This window comes from Maylandia zebra, linkage group LG7 (assembly GCF_041146795.1).
Source record: "Maylandia zebra isolate NMK-2024a linkage group LG7, Mzebra_GT3a, whole genome shotgun sequence".
NCBI lineage: Eukaryota > Metazoa > Chordata > Actinopteri > Cichliformes > Cichlidae > Maylandia > Maylandia zebra.
Window position 1 is genome coordinate 12949846 of NC_135173.1, and position 26240 is coordinate 12976085.

A 26240-nucleotide genomic window follows, 5' to 3' on the forward strand; every position below is an offset into this window, starting at 1 on the left:
AAAAAAAAAGAAAAAACATCCCCACTTCTGCATCAACTGGATATGTTGAACAGCAAAAAAAGGTGTCTTAAAAAACCCCCCACAAGATAATGTCCCTATCAAAACACCTGACTTTACTGATAATCTGCTTGGAATTGTACAATGTCAGGGTTCACTAGAAGATGACCCAGAAAATACACCCCTGTTTGTCTCTTTATCGCCTTCAAGAGCAAGCAATAGACTCATGACAGATCCTCTCTAAAGGACATCATATGCCCCATTTCCAGTCTTCTGACCACAAACATGACCTACATTCCCATCTCTGAGGGAGAAGAAGAAGAATACTTGCCAGTAATAGTCCTAAGAGAGCACATTTAAACAGGGTTGAATAGGCAGAAGAGGATGCACGAATGACAACAGTTGAGGAAAACATCACTACACCTATGCACACAGAAGCAGAGCCAAATCAGTGTTATGTAGAAAAAACCCGATTTACTTTAAATCTGGCAACCATGATCAGCCTCTAACTAAAAAGTGAGGGGGATGAGACCCCTCTATGGTAAAATGGGAGTTAGCTTTTTACTTTTTTACAGAACTGAGTGCCTATCCATCCCTACATATCGGTCCAGTGAGTAAAAGTAAAGTAAAAACACTGATTCAGTTTATTTAATGTAATTCATTTCTTAAAGAGTGAGGATTGCCAGATGAGCTAGGATGCCTCAACATTTGGATAATCTTGTAAAAAAAAATAAGAGGCAGGAAATTACATTTAGAAGAAGCAGGAAAGGAACTTCTCCGGAACGAATGTCTTTCCTTTGTCTTTATCTGTCTACTGTACTTGTTCAAGGACTTTGCTCAGGGTAGAACAGATGAACTCTTGTAAAGCCATTTGCTTTTAGAAGAATTAGAAGAGTCCTGCTGGGTCAGAGCTCCTACTACTGTCGCATAGTCTGGTGACATAAAAACAGCCCACACTGGAGCTCTAACTACATTATCCCAAGTAATTGTAACTAGCTACTAAGAGCTGCTGCTGAATTGGTAATTGTGTGGGAGAGCAGACCCGGGAAGCTGAAGGACTGAGACTAAAGCATCTGGAATGCATTAAGACAACAGGCCAAGAGGGTCAATCCACCGGGAGGTTCATTAGGCAAGCTGCGAGCACGCTGTTTGTATTGGTAAATTGTGGGGCTGCATCTCGTTAGCAGGATATTGTCTCCACAGCACCATCCACATGCAGAGAAAGGTGGTAAATTTGAAGACAACATTAGGAAGCAAAGTCTGGAAAGGCATATTGTAAATTCTGAGGAAAGTGTAGAGATAAAATATGTGCAACAGGGATGAGCCATAACAGGCTTTGGTGGTGTAATTTATAGAGGGAAAATACAGCACGCTGGGGCTTCAATCTGTTACCATTTAAATACTTTAAATCAGTCATTTGTAAAGAAAAAAAAAACCTCACACAGCTCAGCTCTGTAGGATCCTTTTTTCTCTTGATAAGACAGTCTGCAGGTCAGGGAGCTACAAAAGCTGACCCTGGATTAACCACTATAATGTAAACCAGCTGCTGGTTTCACCGGGAACTCACCCTGACCCCTACTATGAACAGTGCTGAAGCACCAAGAAAAAAAGAGACTGTACATGAGGTCTTGACTTGTTTTTAGCAATACAGCAGATTCAGACCTGAACAGCCAGACTCCACGCTGTGCTATTGCAGAAGGAGCAGAGAAACTGAAAAGTCACTATGTCCCCACAACACCCTGAAACTGAATGATGTGAAGCAGCTGCACAAAAGTTAAGAGTTGCACTCTTTACTTGTTGTTAGGGTCATTTTGTTTTAAGAGCTGAACTGAAGCTATTCTCGTCATTAACTGTGGATAAGGAAATTAGTGCAAATACACCAATTCACCAATTAGTGCAAATTCACAACAACACTTTTACACTGAAGGTAAGGCCCTACTAAAAGCTAGAGACCAAGACTAAGCTGTCGCATTAGTTAGATTTTGAAATGCCATTTAAAAATTTGACAAATGCATTTTTACTACATTTTCCTTCCTAATTTTACCATTTACTTACATAGTCTTAATATAAAGTACAACTTTACACGTCTCTATTAGGCAATGTAATCACATTTGCTTGAGCGCTGATACCATCACGAAACCAATGTTCAGCTATGTGGCATCAACATAGTATCGAGAAGTCGTTATCTCACTTGACACCACTGTCCTTTTGAATTACTCGAGAGTGGCTGATTCAACTGGCCCAGACACGACAGCTTTTAAATAATTAAAAATGCTTTATTCCCTAGTGTGGCTGTGGGCATACCCCTTAAACAAAATTAAAGCACGACTGTCACACGGTGGGAAGAGGGCTGAACGGTTCAACAAGAAAAGACGGGCAACTAAAAGGCTTATAGGTGTGTCTTTTAAATAGTGCTCAGCACACTAAGCCATTCAACATGGTGCGCATTAAAGCCTGGAACAAAAAAGCAGAGAGAAAAGCAGATGCGGGCTCTATTCCCCGAACCCATGATCCGTCCTGATAGGCGCATAATGAGAACCAGACAAGTGTTCACACCATAACACATACAAATCCCCATTCATTATTCATGGCAGATTACCCTCTTCATTAAGGCATAGGCAGGGACCAGGGGACAGAAAGAGAGAGAGAGACAGAAAGAGAGACAAATAGAAAGTGATAGGGAGACCGAGAGAGTAAGAGATAAAGCCCGTCTACAAATATGGTACTAGATGAATATCAGCCAGGCAGGACTCTGGCCCGCCTACAGTGCTACATTTAAGCACGCAAGCCATCAAGCTAACTGGCATCCAGAAAAGACAGGGAGGACCAGAAACCATGATGAGTTCAGGCAGCTTCTGCTGTATAAAGTTCAGGTCCCTGAGGCCTGCAGCACTGCATTCTGCTTTGATACTGTAAATACAATGTGACAAAGCCCTTCTGCGGGAGGCTGGAAAATGTCAGTGTAGCAGAACAGACACTACCACAGCAGGACAACTTTTGTCACCAGGCCCTCTTAACCTTTATCTGCTGAAGAAAAGAAAAGAAAAAGAAAAATACTTGTTCTTTGCTTTAAGCCACAAAATAAAACTGGTCTTTTCAACACTAACAATACCAGTGACTCCACAAATTCTATGTCAGAGTTGCTTTTCAAATCAGCTAGTACATTTTACAAAAGTATGGCCTCTTAACCGCGTCAACAAAGAGTAAAATTACTGCTTGTTTAGTTTTACAGGGACATAATTATTATTTCTGTTGTTAAATTATTATCTACATGACCCTTCATGAAGTTATAAATAAGGTTAAAGTTACAGCAACATAAATGCTGCTATAAAAGAAGCTAATGACCGACTAGAAGCCTGGTAAGCCCCAATAATAAAAATCGAAGCAGGACAGAAAACCCTCCCTGCTTATCTCCTGGACAGTCACGTCACGCATGCTTTAAAAGTTGTTGTTTAACACCAGCAGCACGCCCTCCAAGCAAATCTTTCCTTAAGAACAGGCCCAAGTGTGAAGTGTCTTTTCAGTGAGTGATGGATGGTGTGTGTTGTTGTGAAATGCTCCACAAGGGATAAGCTATGGGCTTCGCTGAGGCTGGGAGGTGAGAGAGATTATCTGTTTGTATAGAGGTCCAACATGAAGGGGAAGGCACAAGCTCAGACAGGCATCTATGTAAAAGCTCGGTCGGCTTAAAATTCGCTCCAAACTGGAAATTCTACCCGTGTCTGTAATAGATTACTAAGCAGCATCTATCAACATAATCCTCCCTGAAGTAACTCTAATGACGCCTGAACATGAGTCACTAACTGCAGATCAATCACTGAAAGCCTCTACCGATCCCACAATCCATCATTTTGTTTCATTCTCTGTGGAGATAATAGAGCACAATTAATGTGCAAAGTCAACATGTCATCTTAAATGTACCAGTATATCATTTGAATAATTGGATACAAGCAGTTCTTGGTGCCGGTGGCTCAACCTATCAATGGAGAGAAAACAGAACATCGGAAAAACAATACATGAGGGCGAATATAACTATATCTCCACCATAGTTTAAGAGTGAAATGTGAAAGGTTCCTAAGCTCAAAGTTATTTTGCAAGCAAACAGAAAAAAAACTGATTATATAAGAGCAATAACTCTCAGCGCTCATGAGATTGTGTCCACTTGTCCTTAGTAAGTCAAAACACAATGGGCCAGTTCATTTGTAATTACTGTCTGACCTGCAGGTACTCGTCAGAGCCACCCTGATAGAGCAGCCATTCACAGCATGGATTTACATGATGGAGACAAACACCATTTCACCCCTCGAAATCCTTTTAGCTCTTACAATGGACACATAAGAAGTGCATTGATTTTTTTTCTTTTTTCAGTGGACATGGTTAATAAATAGGGAACCCACCGGGAACTGGACGACCAGATCTGTAAGCAGAAAGTGAGAGTGGCAAATGTAGAACTAAACAGCTCAGCAGAAAACAGATGTTTCTGTTGAGCGTTCATGATTTAAGTTCCCAGGTGGACTTATGTAAACTTTTACCTCTAGACAGCTGTGAGCAGCACCTAGAGAAGAGAATGCAACAATGCCAGTCTTGATGACTGTTTTTTGACAGTTGGCCACGTGCTGCGGTTCGCACAAAAGGATCCGACGACGCTCCAGCTGGAGCCTCAGGCATCTCCAAACCTCACATTTCCTCGGCTCACCGAGAGAGGAGGAGAGCCTGGTGTGTCTGCAGGCTTGCTGTGTGTGATGTGCATATATGGGATAGCAGTGCAGCTTGGGACCAAGCACGCCTACTTAAAAAAAAAAAAAAAAAAAAAGTAATTTGTAAAGTGGCTGTTTTTGTGTTGTGAAGAAGTTGTGAAACTTACTGTAAGAAAAGGTGAGGCGTGGAGTTACGTCATTTTCCGTGACAGCCGTATGAAAACAACCAAGCAGAAGGACAATGAAGGCAGAGAGATGCAGCCAAGCCATACTCATTGTCCGCATGCCTCCTAAGGTCTGCCAGCCAACTTGCAGTATTTCCCTTCAGGTTTTTGGTGAATTCATGTAGAGCGTCTTTTATAACACTTGTTTATTTTCTTCTCCTCTCTCTCTCTCTTTAGTCTTGCAGCTCCAGGCTCCTTGAACAGAATGCGCCTGCACCGGTGTGAATTCAGGGCAGTCTTCTGGGCTACAGACGATGACGCTGGTTTGAAATGATGATTTGTGACCTCAGAGCAACAGCCTCCATTGATCAGCCTCCATGCATATGCGGCAGCACAGGGTCACAGCTGAAACCTATCAGGATAAAGAAAGCGCATTCAAATTAGTGTGCATTAGCACGCTAAATGAAATAATAAGCCAAGTGACAGAAAAAGTGATCTTAAATCACTCAAATTATCTGTTAAATGTTATACGTTACTTTGCAACAGGTTCACTGAGCTATTGTAATATATTAGCCTGTCCACCAATTGTAATGCCATCTGCTGATGTCCACATGAACGGTTCAGCAGGGTGTATGAAAAGTTCAAAGCCTGCCCAAATGTGATTGGTTAAACAGAAACCAGAAGGTTTCATGTACCAAATTCTTGTCCCTTGCCTACAGATTGTACATATGAATTCAATTTTATATTTTATTTTATCACTCTAATATCTTCATGCTTGATAGTCTCTCTCTCCAGCCTTATTGTCTTATCGTTATGCTTTTTACATCTGTCCTATTGTCAGCTCATCAGTCATTCATAAATTACTTTGAATTCATTTATGAATGACTGATTCACCTGAACTAAATGCTGAACATCTTTTCTCGGCATTAAGAGGTTTTTTTGGCACACAGCTGTCTTTATCTCCACACAACACAAAGCATGATTATGCAACAATGACATCGCATTCATAACAAAGTGTATAAGTGCCAAGGGTCAAAACGAAAGACTGCATGATTATCTTTCAGTTTCTGTTCATAGGAAGCAAATGATCATTTTGATAGTTCAGGGTGTTCATGTGTGAGGCTGTTAGTAAGGCGCTAACACCAACACTCTCAGAAAGCTTAATCGCTATATCTGAGCTGCATATACCTGTTCTGCTGTGCGTTGGACTGAAAGAAAACAGAGATTTCTTGGTAATCTCTGCTTTCTTGAAAAAAGGTGTGACACCCAAGACACAGCTCATATTACAAGAGCTACAGGAGCTTCTGTCCCATCGTTTTCACCAGATGAACTTTAATTGCGCTGCAGAGTAGTAGGAAGTTGCATGTACAGATCAGAACTTGTCTCAATATAAAAGAGTTGGATTTCCATAGCATTCACTGGGATAAAAGCAACTAAAGCCTAAAGACAACTTGTGGAATAACTGCATAGGCACAGTGCTCACTTCTCCTTAAATGAATATGATATACGCGTCAGCAGTGTTGGGAGTAACGGAATACATGTACCGCCGTTACGTACTTGAAATACAAAATATCAGTAACTGTATTCCGTTACAGTTACAGTTTAAAAAGGTGGTATTCAGAATACAGTTACTTTGTTGAAATGAATGGATTACACAACGGTATTTTCCTGTTTCATAAGGCTATGCCCTCGCTACTTTTGGTTTCCACGCCAGTGGAAACCCAAAAAATACGCATTGAGAGGCTCTAATGCCTGTGTCTCAATCTCGCGGCCCATGTCACTCCTACTTGCGGCCTGCATAATGACGTGAAGAAATATTTAAAAAAATTATTCACAAAAATTATTTAATATGAAGGCAATAGGAGTCTTACAGGCATAGCCTGCGCATCAGGGAATCTGAACTTTTAGATATTTTTTCATTTCCACTAACACCTTTATGAACAAGCTCTCCAGCTATTTTTTTAAGAAACCGTCAGTCCAAACCACAACACGACCAGTAATGGAGTTGAGGGGGCAAATCACAGACTCTGATGAACTGAATGTAGTGAGACAGACTTAAAGGGAAACTCAATATGGTTACTCTAGTTACAACTGCAAATGCTCCATTACAGTGGCCACGGGGAGCTCCTCATTAAATGCTACCAACAGGAGATTCAGTTTCATGTGAGGTATTAGAATCAATTTCACGAAGTACGGAGCGAAGCTATTCCGGCTTTTATCAAGGGGATCTTGACTCTTAGTCAATAAGCAGTCAGATGCTTATTACAAAACCAGACATGTCCAAATCTGATGTAGGCAGATGACATCTGCAAGAACAACAAGGCCAAAAGACAAGACACAAAGATGGTTATTTCTACAGCAGCAATGTCACACACAAGACTGAAAAAACAAGAAAAAAACCCATGCAGACATGTCCTGTCAATTCAGCCTGAAGGGCTTGCGGTGCGTCAAAACACATATTTTGGTAACACTTTATAATAAGGCCCATGACTAAATGCAGTTAAACTGAATTGTAAATACCCTGTACTTTTTATGGACAGGCAATATTATGGAGTGACTGTACCTTCCTTTTTGCATCTTTATTTTTTTACATCATTATTTAATATTGATTATGTTGAAGAGCATGATAGAAATAATGAATAACAAAAAAACGATTACAGTCGTGTTTCTTTTTTTTCTTTTGTTTTTTACGCTGTACTTAAAATTACTTATAGTATAATGTGTGTCTTATTTCCTGTAAAATACCCAGACGTGAGGCAAGGTTAAGCAGCTCCATAGTACAGCCCACATCCCGAAAAGTACAGAGTACTTAGATGTGAAATGGACGAATATTGTTTTTCCACTAAATTACCCACAAATTACGCAGTACTTAAAATTAACTTCAATATGATTATTTTTTTGTTTCCTATAAAAATTCTGACTTGTTGTCCCTTTATTCTAGTGTATCTATCTTTAAGTATTTGTATATAATCGCATTGTAATTTCAAGTACATTGAATTCCCTTTAATTGCTGGGGAATTATGCCCTCAGTTGGAGACCATATTAAAAAGTGCTACCCACATTTCTAGTTTTAACTTATTTGACTCTGTTTTAATCTTTTGCCCACAGGACACCTCTTAGAATTAACTATTTCAGGTGTGCTTCCACAAAAAAGACTGGGTTAGTGAGGGAGCTCTCTGCCTATACAATCTATACCACATCTTTATTGATGTAGATATTGAGATGTCAAAAATCTTCATTAAGGGTACAGAGAAGGTTGTACCTATAGGGGAAAGAGTTAAATTAGGATTTGATTAAAACATTTTTATAGTTTAAAAAAATCAGGTCAAAATTATCTCCCCTTTCACTGGGTCAGATACGCAAAAGCTATGAAAGGAAAAATAATCAAGTGTCTGGACAGCAAAGAATTTGGACCTACAGCAGTATGACTGTGATTTTTAATGATCCTGATGACAAAAACAGACAAGGTTCTGAAAAGCTTCTGCTTTTAAAAGTCTGGGCTCGGCCACAGTCTGACATTTTTAGACAATCCCTCCCTGTCAGCAACCTACATGATGTCAGTGGACTATGACATGTAACTGACAAAAAGAGTAGCCATAAGCATCATTAGTATCTTTTGTGTGGAAACAACCAAAAATGAGACACTACTTGACCACCGAGTGGCAGAATTAACAATAATCCCGGTTTTGTGTGACAGTCAGAAAAAGCGGTCTGCATGAATCCGACTGAGGTATGAAGAGAGAGTTCGACTCAGCGTGAGCAGGAGAACAAGGGCCCCTCTGACAGCACAGAAATCTATATGCAACTCTGCACTTCACTGCTCTCTCCTGCATGATGCATAAACTGAATCATCCCTTTCACTCTCTACACAGACGTGATAGTGTGCTCTGGCTATGGATGATACTCTCCCATCTCTCTGTCAATGATCTCTTCCTAAATCCTTTTAGAGTATATTTCTCTATTCCCTTCAGCAACACATCACCCTGATAGAATAATTTCATCATTTCTTTACCAGAGATTGTAAAACATCAACAATTAAAGATACTATAATTTTATTAGTGGGTGGGGTGATTCTGTCTGGTTTTTCAAACAAATTAAAAGAAAGCTATTTGTATTTATATCTTTATATTAGCCTTTCTCTTAAAAAACACAGATGGGATTTATGTTTGCATGCCTCATGTCAATGGAGTAAAAAGTGTTGCTGCTTTACATTTTCATTACATTTCATAGAGACTAACATGGTGTACTTTTAATATCTGCAACCAAAACAAACAACTAAACGGAGATATAAAATAAATGTTCTGTCAGGACCACTACAGTAAAACGAAAACTGTCATTTTCATCTGGAGTAAGTTATTTTTGGCAGCATCACTCCGTACTGGGACTTCTCTCCCTTTCCATGTGCAGATGTGAAAAGCTTGAGGCAGCGAGACCGGCGCGTACCCCCCATACAGAACAAAGAAGGCATCGCTGTCAACAGATATGACACTGATTAGGTCAGACAACATGGAAAATGTTTGGGTGTTCAGATGGGTTGCAAAGCAGCTTGCAGGAATGCAGCAACTGTATGTCCAATATTAACCTTTCCAACTGAATGTGTGTTAGGGTATCAGCTGAGCCATCAGATGATGTGGGCAGACACAGAGTGGGCTGGGATCAACGGATCTACGAATTATGTCTGAACTTTATTTGATCAAGGATATGCTCAGTTTTTAGTCTATTTTATACATTTTCAGCTTTGATCAGTGTTAAACAATATCTTTATATTAGGATATATTGTAATAGTTTGTAAATACTTCATGAATATAATATAATTATTAATTTAGTAAACTTAATTAGCTATTAATAATTAATAAATGTATAAATGCTCCAGGTATGAGTTCTGGCAATCTGGCCACCAAGGCTTCCAGCCCAGTGCACATACCACTGGAACCCTACACCCCCCTCCTCTGGGTAGTGGACCGACAGGAGGGCGGGTCCATTTTGCCCATTCAAGATAAGCCGAGTCAGGTCTATATGCAGCATTCTGAACATAGTCAGTTCATTAATTCCTCAACTCTAACAGTAACAGAGACCTTTCTGACAGTACACAATATTAAAATAATTAGAGGAAGGGAGATAAATCAAGCATTAGGACATACTGCCAGGAACAGGGTGCCAATAAAACTTCCAGAAATAAGCAACAGTCAGATTAGAGCTACAGAATAAACTCAAGCTGTGGTGCTTCATTTTACAATGTAAAACTCGGTCATAAAAAAATTGATAATACCTTTCTTACACTGTCCAAAAACTTTACAGTAATGTATCTTATAAAAGAGGAACCCAGTTTTATATTTAACCTAACAGGGAAATTCCTAGCAGTGTTTGGCGGTCATTTACTGTTATACAGCTCCTCGTGTAAAGTAAAAATATCACTATGTATCACTGAATGAAAAAGCTGGCCCAATGACAATGCTACTTTTAAGACTGTATTATAAATAGCTGCATCGCGTATGCTGCTGAAACAGGTGGTACCACCATTAGCTTTTGCTATTTGAGTAGAGTAGGAGGGGTGAAGACTTCCTGGATTCCACACGTAGTCTGCTGACTGGAAAAGTGTTGCCTGAAAAATATGACCTTTTGCCTTCCTGTCATCTGACGAAGCCACCTGTACACATACACATACACGCACGACATACTGGCCACCTACATCACGCCCGTCAGATAACGTAGGTCACATGCTACCACAAGTTACAGCCAACTTGTGAGTGTTTCCCCTCAGGCCCTGAAACACCTCCACGTCACTGAAGGGCTCTCTGATGTGTGACGGAGCAGATGTGGGATGGGAGGATATCATCTCTCAGGAGTGGCTTTAATGGAGGAGCACTCCTGCACATATGGACAGTGGCTGAGTTGCTGGGTGAGTTGTGTGGCTGTGCAGCGTTGACATACTTCCGCCCTAGTCCTACCGCCCTCTCATGTTAATGTTCAACAACTTGGCCAGCTGTAACGATACCTGGCTATGAGTAAGATATGACAGTGCTTCTTTCCCAAGGCCAGTGCATCATGACTAATCACAGTCAGAAGAGTTTGAGAACATGCTCACTCAGCTCTCATTAAAACAACTAAATGTTGTTTAGTTATTATGCTATCTATTATGTTAATTATTACATAATTGTAAAATTGTAAAGTAACAGCCACAAGTTCAACTGCTCATTATGGCAAATATCTAATCAGCCAATAACATGGCATCAACTCGGTACATTTAGGCATGTAGACATGGTCGAGACTGTCATTGTCCCACACAACTGTCTTCATAGTTTACAGAGAATTGTCTGAAAAACAGAAAATAACCAATAACGGCAGTTCTCTGGATGAAAATGCCTTGTTGATATCAGAGGTCAGATAAGAATTAAAAGACTTCTTCAAGCTGATAAGCAGGCAACAGTAACTGAAATAACCACTTGTTACAACCAAGGTATGCAGAAGAGCATCTGTGAATGCACTGTGTATTGAATCTTTAAGCAGATGAGCTACAGCAGCAGAAGACCACACCAGGTACCATAGGATATGACCTAAAATATAATAAATCATGTATAAAATGGTATAGCTGAGAAATATGTTCATTTGCACTAAAAAATTATAACAGCCTATAGCATATACTAGCCTATACTCCAATCAATGTTTTACAGTGACTCCCTCTTTAATTGATCAATTTCAACTGGGTAATGCTACAAATGTTTCCATTACAAAGTCTTAGCGACTTCTTAAATTTCAGTGGTGCAATTTAAATAACAAGCTTAAAGCCAACTAGAGCTCTAGCTGTCAAGAAATTGCAATGAAGTTAATAAACAAATACAGTCTTGGATTCACAATAGCTGGTGCAACACAGTGCAGCTACTGAGTTAACATATTTTGTCATTCAAAAGTCTGGCATGCTGATTAGATGAATATGGTGTTTGAAGAAAATACCCTCTTTCCTGCCCGACCTATTTTTAAGTTCAATCCCTAGACCCAGCTAAGAATAATTAATGGCTCAATCGTCCCTAAGTGAACTATACAGCAGTAATTATGACCATATGCTATTCCAAAGACTTTTAATTGCCTAATTAAAATCTTATTAAACTATTGGACAGAGATAGGGGACATTTTGAACTTAAGGTTCAGGGGAGTTAAATTCATCAAGCTTGCTTCTCCTCTGGGGCTTGTGACACAGGGTCAGAATTGTGGAATTTATCACAAGTGCTGAATTCCTAAAGCATCCCAAATTTAAAGCTATCAGGAACTAAGAATGTATTGATAGATTAATGTAATATATGGCTGTGAAAGTGGATGAGCATATTTCATCACCTCTGTCTTTGAAACCTATACAAGTGCTGAAACCAACCCTGTCTCAGAAGTGAAAATATATGAAATGATTTTCCATTTCATTCCATTTCCCCTCTGCACAAATTTCCATAACAGATGTGAAGCCAGCAGAAGCAGCTTGCTGATGAAATGTAAAGTAGCGGAGCTAGGTCTGTCGCCAGACCTGCTATTACTATCAACGTCGAAGTGGGTGAAAGAAGAGCAGCAGGGGCTCTGCGACGGGCCGAAAAGTGCTTTAATACCGTAAATGCCGAGGACAAAGAGAAGCAAATGAAAGGACAAAGACACCACCTTCTCCTGCTGGTCACCTCATCGAACTCCAATCTTTATATTAACACTAGTAAGGAGGAATGAATCACTTCAGAGTCGCTAATCTCATCAGCAAAGTTCAACGTTCAGACTTGTGAGGGCGAGTTGCTTCTCTTATTTGCTTCTCCTTTATTTCTTGGCACGTTGGCCAATTCACATGTCCAAACAAAGGTAAACAGGGCTTAAAAAGCGCTTGCATCTTAAAAATATTCACGTATAGTCACTGCCATGATGTTTATAGAAGCTTGTACTTTCTCTCTGCACTTTTTGCCACTCTTCTGAAAGCCCCAGTGTAAGCTGATCCACTTTAAGGAAGGAGACTGCACTGTTGATCTTGCAGAAATGGCCTATTTCTTTTCTACAGTCTCTTGTACTGTTGTCACACCGATTGCAGTGAGAGGGAACACCCTACATCTCCCATTTCATTATGACGCACCTTTCAGGGACCAAAACTAACAAACAACCTGTTATTAAAAGCATTTTTCTCTTATTGGGGTTTTGGTAAATAATTTGACCCTTTTACGCTTGATCGCTTGTATGATAAACTATCCAGATATTCAAAATCAGTGTTCAAAAGCTGAAACTATTTTGACGGCGATGTTCAACAGTTAGATCTGCAAAACAAAAAGATGTTCCTCTTTACTCGGAAATATAATACTGCGTGTCCTGACATTTGGTGGAGTGGCACTAAAGAAAATCACTGCTGTTTACACCACAAATGTTTATAGTACTATTCATACTACAATAAATGTTTATTCTTTTATAACTACTGAGAGGAGGATGGAGTGACCTGCAAACAGTGCCTCGGCTTCAATCTTGAACTATTTATGAATTTGCAGTTTCAGTGAAATAAAAGAGTTTTCCACTTATAAACAAAATGTAAGAGGTTTGGTAATGATTATATTTATTTATGTTGCTAATCTGCAGCTTAAGAAGTTTACTCTACAGATGGAAGCAGGCTAAAGTTCTCACTGTCAGGAAACATCCTAACCATCTCACCCTCTCAAACTGTTGGCTGAGAGTAACAGCCTGTATCCGTGAGAGTGACCATATGCGCTCCAGCAAATGTGACAAATTCTTCGATGACTATTTTATAGCAGAAATAAAAGCACAGAGTAATATACTGTTCAGAGTACTGGATAAGATATTGAGGGCCTTTAGTTTATGAGGCTTCCTGCCTGCTGCCAGACACAGGTGAGAAACCGTTTCAGCCCAGGCTGCTGAAAGTAGGTCAGGCCTGTTGAAACACTCAGTGCCATTCGAAATGTCTCCACTTGTTTGCAATAAAATCCTGTCTGCGTTTGCTGGAGTGAAATATCGACCACAATGCAGTGAGATAACAGCCATTCACCTCAGGTTCTGTACCGTGCTTCTCCTTGTTTACATCCACTAACTTGGTTTTTTTCAAAGATAAGCATGTGAAACACAAGTAAAGTTAAATGGAGTGGTACTTGTATGCACCTTTCCACTTTCCACTCTTTTCTTTTTTTTTTTTACTACAAGTCTCATTCAACCAAACACAAACATTTATAATACAACACTATCTATCACTATCTACGCGCTTACTAACTTTCACACTTCAGTGGATGCATCAGGGGCAACTCAGGGTACAGCTCTTGCCTAAGGATGCAACGGCATCCGAACCACTAACCTTACAATTTGTAGATGACCCATCCTATCACCCAAGTCACAGCTGCCCAACAAAGTATTCTGAGGCTGTTTGAATACAAGTTTTCATGTTTTAGAAGACACACTGAAAAATTCAAGTACTAAAAGCATAAAGTTATGCTGTCTGAACTGTCATATGGTGATGATGTCATAACATCCACACCTTTTATGACACTTGATGTCTCAGCCATTAACTGTAAACTTCCAAAACCAACAAACCATCATACACACCCATTTCACCATGTGACTGACCTGCTGAGTTATACAGAGGTGAGCAAGGGTCAAGGAACTGCATTCCCTTTGTAGCTCTCATTTTAGCTTTTGTTATTTAACTACTGTGGTAATGTTTATTCTAGTGCAACACTTTTAATGTCTCCCACGAGAAACTGCATGAAAATGTAGCATGTTATCCCCGTTTTTAAATGATTTCACATTTTACCATTCTATGATGGACGGCTTTTCACTCTTCCCAATAGTAAACTTTGTTTGGAACAACTTTAAATACATCTGATTCAGACTAAAAAGAGCAGCATGTTAGCAATAAAGTCAGAATAAGCTTAAATCTGCAGTACCAATTATTCCAGAGAAGCTGCAGCTCTTCCCTTCTGCTAGATGAGCCCTTGCATATATGCATGCGCTTCATATGCTGAAACAATAGGTCAGTGCTGAATTCTGGCATCATGCAGGATTTGAACTACATGCTGCCAAGTCTGGCAAGCTGAAAGTTCTCTGCTTAACCTTTTGAGCCCTACATATTATGTACATGTTGGCCAAACTCTTCCATTAAATTTTCTAAAGCCTAACAGGACTTCCTCCCTCTTACTTTTCATTTGTAACACTGAGTTATCCTACATGGTAGCCTATGGCACAGCTCACATGCACCTTCCCAGAAATACAATTACATTACAAAAACATTTGGTAGTAATATACCATTTGTTTCACTTATAAAACAAAATGCAATAGACTGTAAATGTATCAAGTTTGCTCATTATAGTGTGCCACAGCTTATAGTCAGCCTTTTTCTCCAATCAGTATATACACTCAAAATCAGATGTCTTTCTTTCTGTAACAATAAGCGACTATTTCATTGGGAACTTGATATTAAGGGTTTCATTAATGCAGAGACACGAAAATTATAAATGTCCACAAAGTGAGGACTCAACACAGTACTATAAATTATACTTTTTTTTCCTACTTGGACAGCTTTAAACTGAAAGGTTATTATCAGATTTTTTTGTCAGCTGTCACCGAAAAAATGTTACCATCCCGTGTTTTACAAGAATAAAAGATTAACTTTTAATTATTATTTTTTTGACTCCTGAGATTATTTAGCATATGTAAAGGAGTTGCCAAATAAAACCGAACAACCATAAAAAAAACCACTATATGCTTGGAAAAAGCAAAGTGAACCTTTTGAACCATAGAAGTCAAGTTTGTGGACAGTTCAAAAACGAAGTGATGTGCTGCATTTGCATTTGCTGCCCGTGTAAACTCATGGATCGTTCGATCAACAACAATCCATTGAAATATTTAACCTCGCTAAAATTGATTAGGCTGGTGTGGCATCCATGAAAGGGCGTAAACAAAACACGGCGGCTGTTGCCGCTTGATGTCCGCAGCAAGAAGCTGCACGCATTCCAGTAGCTTAGAGGCTTACACACAAGCTCAGGCTATAGGCCACTGGGCAGAGAGCTGCACCCATCCATCACTGTGTACAAATGATAAAAGGCTCAGAACGTCCACTTCTCCAAATGGCCACAGACCAGCTTTTACCGAATGTCAAGAGCATCAAGGCTAAAAAGCATATTGTAAACCTCACAGATCGAACATGCTGGTGACCTTCAGTCCTTTTTTTAAATAGACAAATAAAGCAATTCTGAACAAAATGCAATCAACCAAACTTTCAGTCTAATGAATATTGATTATGAATCTAAAAGAATACTGGAATGAAAACTATCACTTAAACCATAAGAATAATAAAATTTAGTTAAAAAGAAACATTGTCAGCATATAATAAATGAGAAATGTAATACTTCCAAAGCTTTTTTGAAAATCCCTAGCTAGAAACAAAGATAGCCCAGGGAAAGGCGTGTTCGTCCGAGCAGGTGTAATCAAGTTCATGTTCACGCTGTAATTATCTATTGTACATTCTGTATAAAATGACACCTATGAGAACTGTTTATAGCCTAATCCAATCGTGTGGAAAGTGATTTAGATTTACAATACCAAGAGCTGAAGTAGCAACTAGTGATTGTTCACCAGTAGCGATATGACTGTAAATCTGATTATTGCTAAACTTTTATTTAAGTATCCACAGCTCTTAACATGACAGGAATTGTAGACTTTTCCTTCTTTTATTCGGGCCTTCCACTTGAAGCAAAAGGCATGTTTTGAAAGGCTTATCGCTCTTCAACAACACATTCAGTGAGATTCAGGGAAGTCCACTAACAATGACCAAAAACCAAGTTCTCTAAACCGAGCTCATGAGAGTACACAAATAATGACGAATGACTCCTTTTCCTGTGCTTGTAGTCATACTCGTTCAGTTGTGTCTTATCTCTAGTGTTAACCCTTAAGATTCAGTGATTTAAAAGTTAATTTTTGACCTCTTTATCTGGCGAACAAACCACATTAAAAAGTTTTTGTGGGGGGTAGTCTGTATTCTTTATATGGGGTCCGAGAGTGGGGCAGCTGCCACCCACATCAAGTGACCTCACTTAGTACCGATCAATAGCAAGCTGCGCATTCCTAACGTGAAGTATTCAGCCATCACTTAAACGCTGGTATCCTAGTCATCCGAGCTATCTTGAGAATCCGTCACTACAATGATATTTGGGTTAAATTCCAATCATTGAGATCCAATATCCCAGACGACCAGATCTGACCTATAAGGGCAGCGAATCTGGTAAACCATACGGGGGAGATGAGCTCTTGTCAATCAAGAGTATCTGCCTATAGGCTGCTGCTGATCCAGATACTCAAGGTCACACTTGTCAAGCCAGCACTGCTCAGTTTAGATTCAACTTCACATGTTTGCTCTTTACTGTTTTTATCCTCGTGCCCTTTTTTTATTTGCCCTTTAAATCGCAAACACAAATCGTGCACACAGCAAATATATGGCCCAACACTGATCCTGTGGCTTGATGATTTAATGGATGACTGACTGACTCTTCTACTTAACTAGAAAAGTATAATCAGGGGATTAGCAAACTATCAGATGACAGAGCTCAGTGTGCTTGCCTGCAGGTACAGGGGTATGTTAAAAATTGCTTCAATTCTACTGAGTAATTTTTAACAACAACAACAAAAAAGAATAATCTAACAAACATCCCAGTTCATGACATCTTAAAGCCAAATTGCTCTGAGCAGTCAGTTAAGGCAGAACTGCAGTGCATATAATAAGGACCCTTAAAGTTCACGTAGCTCCATGTTTGCACCAGCGTGTGCTCGAGATACAATCGAAGCCCTGACATGTCTGCACGGCGCCCAGCTGGATTCGTGTAGGTGGGAGCTGATGTCATGGAGAGATGGAGGTGAAATGGTGTGTTACTAGAAAGTTGAGCCTTTTCACTGTGATGTCAGAGAAGCGCACATTTCCGCACCTATTTCACAACGTGAAGGTGCTAAGGGATGGTTTATTATTTTGCAGACAAGAAAGGACTAAATTAGGAAATTCAGCAGATAACATCAAGCCATGTTTTTTTTCAGTTGAATTTACAGATAATGTGGAAAAAAATCCTATTATCTATAATGATGAAGCACATTCCCGTAAACCAAAAAAAGGTCAAATTTTCATTTAGGCTTATAAAAATAATAGGCAGATAACAGGAACATTCAAGTTTCTCTTAACAAACATCCAGTAAACCCAAGAGGCTGCTCTGTAGCTGGTCTCTGACGTTACCATGAGCCAAGCAAGTGATTCATCTCATTATTTATAAACTATAAGATGTAAAGTCAGTGATTTGATGCATGAGCTGGGACAGGATAAACAGCCTTGTTTTGCTTGGATCACTAACAAACCAGAAAGAGAAGTGGACAAAAAGCAAGGCCAGAAGACATTTTAATACTTGAAACAGTTTAATATGCAGATACCTGATAAACTGAGCTCTGTGCAGGATTGTTTAGATTTATTCAGGGTACTGATTTTTTAGAGTTTAAGCAATCCCATCACTGAAAAAAGTATTTCTTTATGTATTTTTATGCCCCAATAAGACCCAGTGACCACAGAAGTAGTCATCAGCAGTGTTAGTTGCTGTGAGCTTGAACTTCACCTGCATGCTGAACAGCTTCAACCCCTCCAGATGTCTGGAGGCCTCTCTAGACCTAGAGCCAGCACATCTATAACTGTCTCCTGCACTGCCCGGACTCTAGTGGATAACTGCCAGAAAGAAAGCAGAGATGCAGGAGGATCTGAGCCCTGCAGCCACTCATGCTGCACAAAAAGTGCTGAAAGAGGCCATAGGATGGCCTGTGTACTCTGTCTTAATATATCTCATCTTCAATCCGATCTGATGAATTATTCAACCAGAGCTATCTACTGTGCCTCTCACCTAAAACATCTGCCCTGCCAGCCTGTCTGCCAGGTCCGGCTTACACTCTGCTCTGCCACAGGAAGCTTTTAGTCTACTGCTGTCCTGTGGGCTCTGTTGCATTTAACCCCTTTGCTCCATTTCTGTTTCCATCTCTCGGACCGCAGGCGTAGAGAGGAAAAGAGATCATGTTACTGTGTCAGAAAACAGGATCAATCTATAAAAGGCCTTCTGTTTTTTTTGTTTTTTAAAAAACAAAGAAATACAGAAGTAGCTTTGCTACAACTATGCAACCATCCAACTGTCGCACATGACTCATCGTCATTTCAATATATGAAAGCAGAAAGTATTCTGAAAGGTCACACTCAAGAGCCAAATTCAACATAATTGGCAATAAAGACTGAAGACTGATGATCTATTTAATTAGCAACCCACAACTGTTCATGTGCTTCATAAAGTTAAAGTCAACATTTTTCAGGGCAAAGGATTTTCAGACACCTCAAAACAACCAAGCAGGGCCTACATATTCACATAAGAGTTAGCTAACTAAAATCACACCTGCACTCTCATAAAAATTGATCAACAGATTTACAACAAAGTGTGTAATATTTGAGCTCTGTGCAACATGACACATGAGAGGCGAGAGTGCCTTTTGCAGTGGGCTACATTGTACTATTTGTGTCCAAGGTTAGAGAAGAGCAACTATGTCAGTTAGGTGTTTCAGCCAATGTCCATCGAATATGTCTCTGTAAAGTAAGTAATCACAATGTTAAAAGACAGCATGTTTACAAGGAGGGGCAATCAGACGTGTGATTGGAGAGCTGCCGCAGGAATGTCTTTAAGGGTCAGTGGCACCATTAGCAGAGTAAAGGGCATAACCTGGAATGCTTAGAGATATCAAATCACGGCTACGGGGGAGGGACAAGTTGCCAAACAAGGCTCGGCCGGAGGCTGATTCAATCATCAGAGCTACTCCCGCACTTACATCAGGATGGACACAAACAAATTCAACCACTAACAGTGACATGATGTACATTTCCTGTATGTGATCCAATAGTCGATGCGTTCTTTTTATAGCTTTACGTTTTAAAAAACAGCTTTATAATGAAACATGCACGAGGAACAGGTGCGAGGTGATGAGTGACGGAAATATACCCTGAAATGGGAATTTTGCAACTCTCACACCAGCAAGTAGGAAATGCTGACACGTGTGTAAGCATACTCCACATAGTTTTGTAAAGCTGTTTCAAATGATTGTGTACAGTTAAAATAGAGCGCTGCACGTACAAGACAAGGTCCCGCAGTACTTCCTGTGGATGTGACGTTTTTTCGATGCGTGTTACATGAGGGTTAAAAAGGCACGTGTGGGTCTAGGAGATGCTGACGTGAGAGCACTGATCTGGCCATGTTCCATGTCCACAGTCATTTCCCACACCATGGCACAGCACTAGACTGGGAATAAACAGAGAAGCCCGCTGTGCTCCCAGAATGCATGTTTGCAGAGTTCCCATCAGTGAGTACACAGTAATAGGACTCCCTGAAGGCCTGTGTTTAACCTTTAGGTTACAAGTGGCTGGCCCTTCTCTTCTGTACCCCGGCCATAAACCCTTTTTTGTCTTGTTTTCAACAACACTTAGAAAAACGTAAAGGAAGTCAGATAAAATCACAACATCTAAAGGACATGTGACGTGATTAAAAAGTCCAGAACAGCTAGTACATGGACTGTGCAGCGAGACTAGTCTTGGTCAGACTCTGAGTTTGAACTGTTAAGGCATTACAGACGATTGCCGACACTCAGGAAAAGAAACCGAATAATCTGAGATTTCCTGACCACTAAGTAAACTCCACCTGCTGATGAGAATCGTGTAACTTGACCTAAAGTTACCAAAATCTTCACTTTCTATTTTATTTATTTTACTTGAGGGCTCATTTTCAGGAACATCTCTGTAAGAAACACCATGAATGCAAAAGAATACCTGAGGTTACTGCAGTAAGTATAGATCAGGGATGTCATTGGGCAACATTTTGGATGAACACATCTCTTAAAAATATTTTTCGCAACTGCTGAGAACATACATATAGTACAAATGCTGTACATAGCAGACACGCATATGCATACTTTATGTTGGGGCAAGAGTCAACCTGACAATATAAACAGATGAAGGAGGATGAGAGCAGCCTAAAGCTGAGAAAATACCCCTGGGATGTGCTGACAAACTAGAAATGTGAACGTGGGGCCAGCACGGAGGATTAGCTGTGGTAAAACAGTGTGATGCAGTATGATTAATTTCTTCTTTGTCTGTTCTCCACAATGCAGATTTAGTAATCAGCAACAGGTTGCTTGTTGCTTTGAGCTGCTACCATTGACAGCCCACAGTTCCACCTTGCTTACACTACTTTGAGCAGACTCGATGCAGCACAGCAGCGCCTCGAACACACTTTCAGTCTGCAGAGGAATGTTTCAGCAGCGTTCAGGTCAAGGCAGGCTCTCACTGCAAGCAACAACCACCATGTCATAAATTTAACTTTTTTGTGAAGTCTGGATTTTAGCTATTGATATAACAGGCACCATCCTTTACCAACGAGCCAAAGCCTCTCTGACAGCATCATACAGGCAGCTCATTGTCGAGGCCGCCGGCATCCAGAATGCAACTGCCAGCTGTTTTCTTTGTGGATCAAACCAAAAGAAACAGCAGGCCAAGGTCAGCACAGACAAGCTTTTCTCCTACAGCAGACAGACCAATCTCCATATAGCGGGCCAGAAAAAAAGTCGATCGCTGCCACAAATGTGATAGCACTGTTGATTATATTCCACCCTCTTGTGGAATAATCCGCCATTCTTGAAAATTCATGAAAGCTCGCATTTATTCCCGTTCTGCTGCTGGGTGTTTGTTGATCGCTTGAGAATCTGTGTCTGCGTGCAAGATTGTTTGTGAGGGTTATCTCTCATGTCCCCTGTTGGTAGATAGATGCTAGACAAACACAGATAAGCTTTTAAGGAGGATATCAAGTTTTCCTGAGGATGTATCCTGTAAGATCACAGTGATTCAGATTGTTTTATGGTAAAGTTTCCCTCCACTCCAAAAAGTCCACTCCAAAAAATAGCCTGGATGTTTTGAATGACCTTTACTGTGCTGAATGATAAACATACACCTAAAAGAGAACATGATTGTACGCTCAGCCAGCTGCAGTAAAATATGCAACTTAAAAAAAAGCTTATGGGGAAGCTTGAAACCTCCAAAGTTCACAACCGGAAGTTATTCTAGTCAGACGGCACTATTTCCATATTTATTGAGCCTTTTTATATTAGGGAAATGAAATAAACGTGATGTAAGAATACAAAAGACAATATAATACACAAGTTATTTTTAAATGCAACATAATAAAACTAAAGCTCACTCCAATAGGGGAAAATCAACCATATCCTTCTACTGATTGACTGCTAACCACATTTCTGACAGTTTGCCATTAGTAGATTGTTTTGCCAGCAGCATGTCAGTGAGAACATTATTTGATGTTTCTATATGCTATCACACAAAATTCCAAAAAAGGATTCCAATTTCAATTGGAAAAGTACATGCTGATGATTCTGTTCTTTCATCTGATTTCCCATACCCTTCTTGATTTACAAAAAGTAGCTTGGAGAGGATGCAGGGGTAATTGCACCCACATTTCCTACCCTCTGCCTGCAAATAGGAGCCCAAACCCCCAGACACAGGCTCACGCCTGAAGAGCTGTGCCTCAGCATAAAGACGCTAGAGACAGCCGATACATGCCAAAAAGTGTTAAAATGTAACACACCCAAGCAAATACCTATTATTCTAAGGGAAATGAGTCCAAGATCAACATCACTTAATGCATGGGTATCTCCTACATGTTTAGGAGATAGAACAATGACCCACAAATACGAACACACTGCACACACATGCATGAGGCTGCACTCAAAGTGGGTTTTTAATGACCCCATTGCCCTTCTATCACCTTACGATAAAGACCTAGTGGAGAGGATGGTGGTCTGTCTCATGTCAACTCACACCCACTTTTCCTTTTAAAGAGAGAAGCTAACCTCACATGGGCTCACTCATAAAAACATCATAATTCTCCAACAGGCAAATGATGGGTTATCCTAGCATTGTTTTAACAGGTAACCAGAACTGCAGCGCACTCGCATCAATGATTCATGCAGCCACGGCACCACGCAGTTAATGAACACAAGGGTAGTCATTGTAACAGCATTACTTACGCTCTGTCCCAGTCAGCTGTTAAACAGAAACTCACGTCAGATCTAAAACAGCTTTCCTTTAGGTGGCCCACAGGCAGATCAGTCCCTCTTTCAGGGGGGGACGTCTGAAGAAAAAAAATCCACAGGTACAGAGAAGTTTAAATCTCTCTCAGATGACAGCTCTGAGTCCACACGTCCACACTCTCCCTCTGTCTGACACAGTCTACTACAGCCTGCCCCCTGGCCACTCAACAGACTGCAGCTCCGCCCACACACAGTCACAAGAGGGAGGGAGGTACACTTCTACAAGTCTGATGTTGACTCATTTTTTCTTTTTTTTTAAATCCAGCAACCTTCTGCACTACTTTAATGACTCAGAGTAAAATAGAAACACTCACATTATCCTGCATGGGGAACGTTAGCAATGAAGATCAAAAAGAACACATAAGCAATAGTAAAAGACAGATAACAGATCTAATATTAACCACAAAGACAGTAAACTATTAACATCAGATTTATATTTTTTTACTTAGTATGCATATCCTAACATTCCTCTTTAGTGTGAACTTAAGAAGACGTTCTTGGCATTTTTGCCCAACATCATTTGTTTTTAAAAATTAAAATAAATACACTAATGTCCTGTCATTTTCTGGTCATTACATTTTTGGCTGTGCTTTCAAAGAGAATTCCTACAATGTTGTGAAAACATAAAGAGAGAATACAACAGCAAAAACTATTTTTTTGGACAAGACTCCACTGATACGAGTAACATATAGAAGCTTCCTTACTAGTTATAGTGACACAAAAGCAGATTGGATTTCAACACTTATAATCTCTTAAATATGTAAATCTTAAATATGTTAATAAGTAAATATTAAAGCTAGAATGTGCAGCCTTTAATGAATCTGTATTCCTAGTCTTTTATTTGTAAATTTAAATTCCTGAATAAAAATCTAGCCATCACAAACTTTTGATAACAAATAGAACAACAAAGATCCTCACTAGTGTTAATTGAGATGTGGTAAACTTGTTTTTGCAGCTCGCCCATCTTATTATTAGTAGTAATACTTTTTTCTAATAGTCATTCGAATCTTGAGACAGTGTCTGTTCAAAACAAATACCTCCCAACCACAGCTACAGCTTCTTTTATTTCAGACTTAAACCTCCGTGAAGTAAAATCTGACGATCAAAAGGAACACTTCTTTCTCTTTGGATGGCATATCTGTGAAACATGTCACTAACACGCAGCTTCGAGCATGAGGGTTCACTTGTTTACGTCTTGGCAGCGAACATTCTTTTCATTTTCCAAGTTAATCATCAGAAATCTGACAGAAATGTCTAGAATTTTATCATGTAGCCACAGCATTGCAACAAAAGCATTCTTCAATGCCTCCTACATATTTAAAACTTTAAAGCAGCATTAGTCCTTTTGCATGCTCCAACAGTAACCGTTTCGTGCTTATTTTAAAGTCCTAGGACTTAATGTAAATCAGTGAGAGCCGAGATCCACTGAACTTAAGGCTACATGAGAGGCACGTGAAGAAGAGAGTCCTGCATGTGAAGCTGAGCCACATACCAGTTCTAAAATAATACACACAACAGTAGCAAGGGCAATGTTTTCAGGCCATGACACTGAAAGTACGACAGAGGTGATGCAAAGTCTTAGAAGAGGCCTTTTCATTACTTGTAAAGGGGACATCAGACTCCAAAGAATCACCTCTTTTTGTACTTTATGAACAGAGCTCTAATAGTTTTCTTAATATATTAATAATAATCATGATTTTTACAATGTATACTAATATGCTGATACCTCAGGTTTGTTTGAAACATGCTAATAAATACACATCAAAGTATTTAAAAAGTCTAGTCGAAGCGAAGTGTTACCAAAAAAACTTTACATGCCTGCTCCAAAAATATTTGCAGGGTAAATAGAGAGAAGTGTAAGATAACAGCATGTTGAGACGGGGACGCCTGTTTCGAAAATAGCATATGCTAATTATACACTTTAGGCAACTGCTAAGGAGGGCGATGCGATGCCAAGTTTGAGATGTTGGGACTCTGAATTTCAGCTCAGTGTTCTTTTACGAAGTCGACTCCACACTGAGGCCGTAGCGAGGATACTCACTCACCTATTTATAACTTACGTCTACTGGATACCTCCCTCAGATTAGTGGCACACCTCTTGTTGAGCTAAACCACCTGCTACTGCCATGCAGCGGACAGTTTCAAACAATCCGTAGGACTTCTCTGACAGATGTCTAAACACATAGAGCAGACCAGTCAAACAGATACAAACTGGCCCAGTTAATGCGCGTGCCCTGAAAATGTCACTTTTCATTGCGTCTGCTTTATGACTTCAACAAAAACGGCACTCCTGCAGTTAGCAATTAGCAAACACAGAAACGCTCCTCTGTGCGAAATGGTTAACTACCACAGAGGAGGCTATGAGGACATTACTCAGGGATGGTCGGCCATAAACTGCTTTTGGAATTAGGTTAAGCATAAATATTAAGGGAAAGAAGACACTGGAGTACAAAGTTTGAAAAACTGAGTGAATAATTCCTTGTTTTTATCTATTAATATTCTGAAAGGGCAGTTGCATTATTATTATTATAGGGTTTTAGGTTAATATTTATGTGTTAAGAATAAAACTGATATCGCTTACTGTTTACATACAAAGACTGATCATGGGATTGAAATCACATTAGCGTCACTGTCACATCACAGGGAGTGTCAACCAAGAAAGAAGCCCCATGCTCCAAAACTGACACCCACAAGCTCGACTGAAATTTGCAAAGCTTTTATGGCAAGACAAGACAAAGTTTAAGCCATTTGGCTACAATGACAGGAGGTATGTTTGGAGGAGCAAGGGTGAGGCTAAGTTTGATTATCAAGCACGGTAGTAGTAGCGTCATGCTTTGAGGCTGTTTTGCTGCCAGTGACAATGGTACATTACACAAAGTGGATGAAATGAGGAAAAAGGACTACCTCCAAATTCTTCTGCTTCACATCAGATCAGGAGGTAGACAGCTCAAACTTAGACACAGTTAGGCGTTCCGTCTGGACAATGACTCCAAACACAGATCATAACTGGTTTTGCAATGGATAAAAGCAGGCTAACATTAAGCTTCTGAAGAGGCCGCCCCAAAGCAACAGCCTCAACGTTATTCAAAATTTTGGGTCTGTGCCAGGAAACTTCAAAAGTTTCAAAGAGATCTACCAATTCTGGGAAGAACCATTTGTTAAAGGCCATTCAAACAAATGTTAGTGTTGGTATATGTATCATTTTGAGCCTGTTTGGATCAGA

At 39.9% G+C, this 26240-nt stretch overlaps 1 protein-coding gene across 3 annotated transcripts in view; it reads right to left on the reverse strand.

The window, feature by feature from the left end:
• The window catches only part of sema4ba (sema domain, immunoglobulin domain (Ig), transmembrane domain (TM) and short cytoplasmic domain, (semaphorin) 4Ba), a 53466-nt gene that overhangs the window by 18277 nt on the left and 8949 nt on the right, over nucleotides 1–26240 (reverse strand). Inside the window, exons 1-2 of one of the 3 annotated variants that reach the window (XM_004553194.5) lie at nucleotides 22990–23143; nucleotides 4862–5270 (exon numbers count right to left, since the gene is read on the reverse strand). In XM_004553194.5, coding sequence (XP_004553251.1) covers nucleotides 4862–4979 — 118 coding nt within the window. In that variant the 5' untranslated portion in view covers nucleotides 4980–5270; nucleotides 22990–23143. Of the gene's footprint in view, nucleotides 1–4861; nucleotides 5271–22954; nucleotides 23144–26240 lie in introns of those variants that run through there. The other 2 variants (XM_004553193.5, XM_004553195.4) reach the window with 2 other exon arrangements.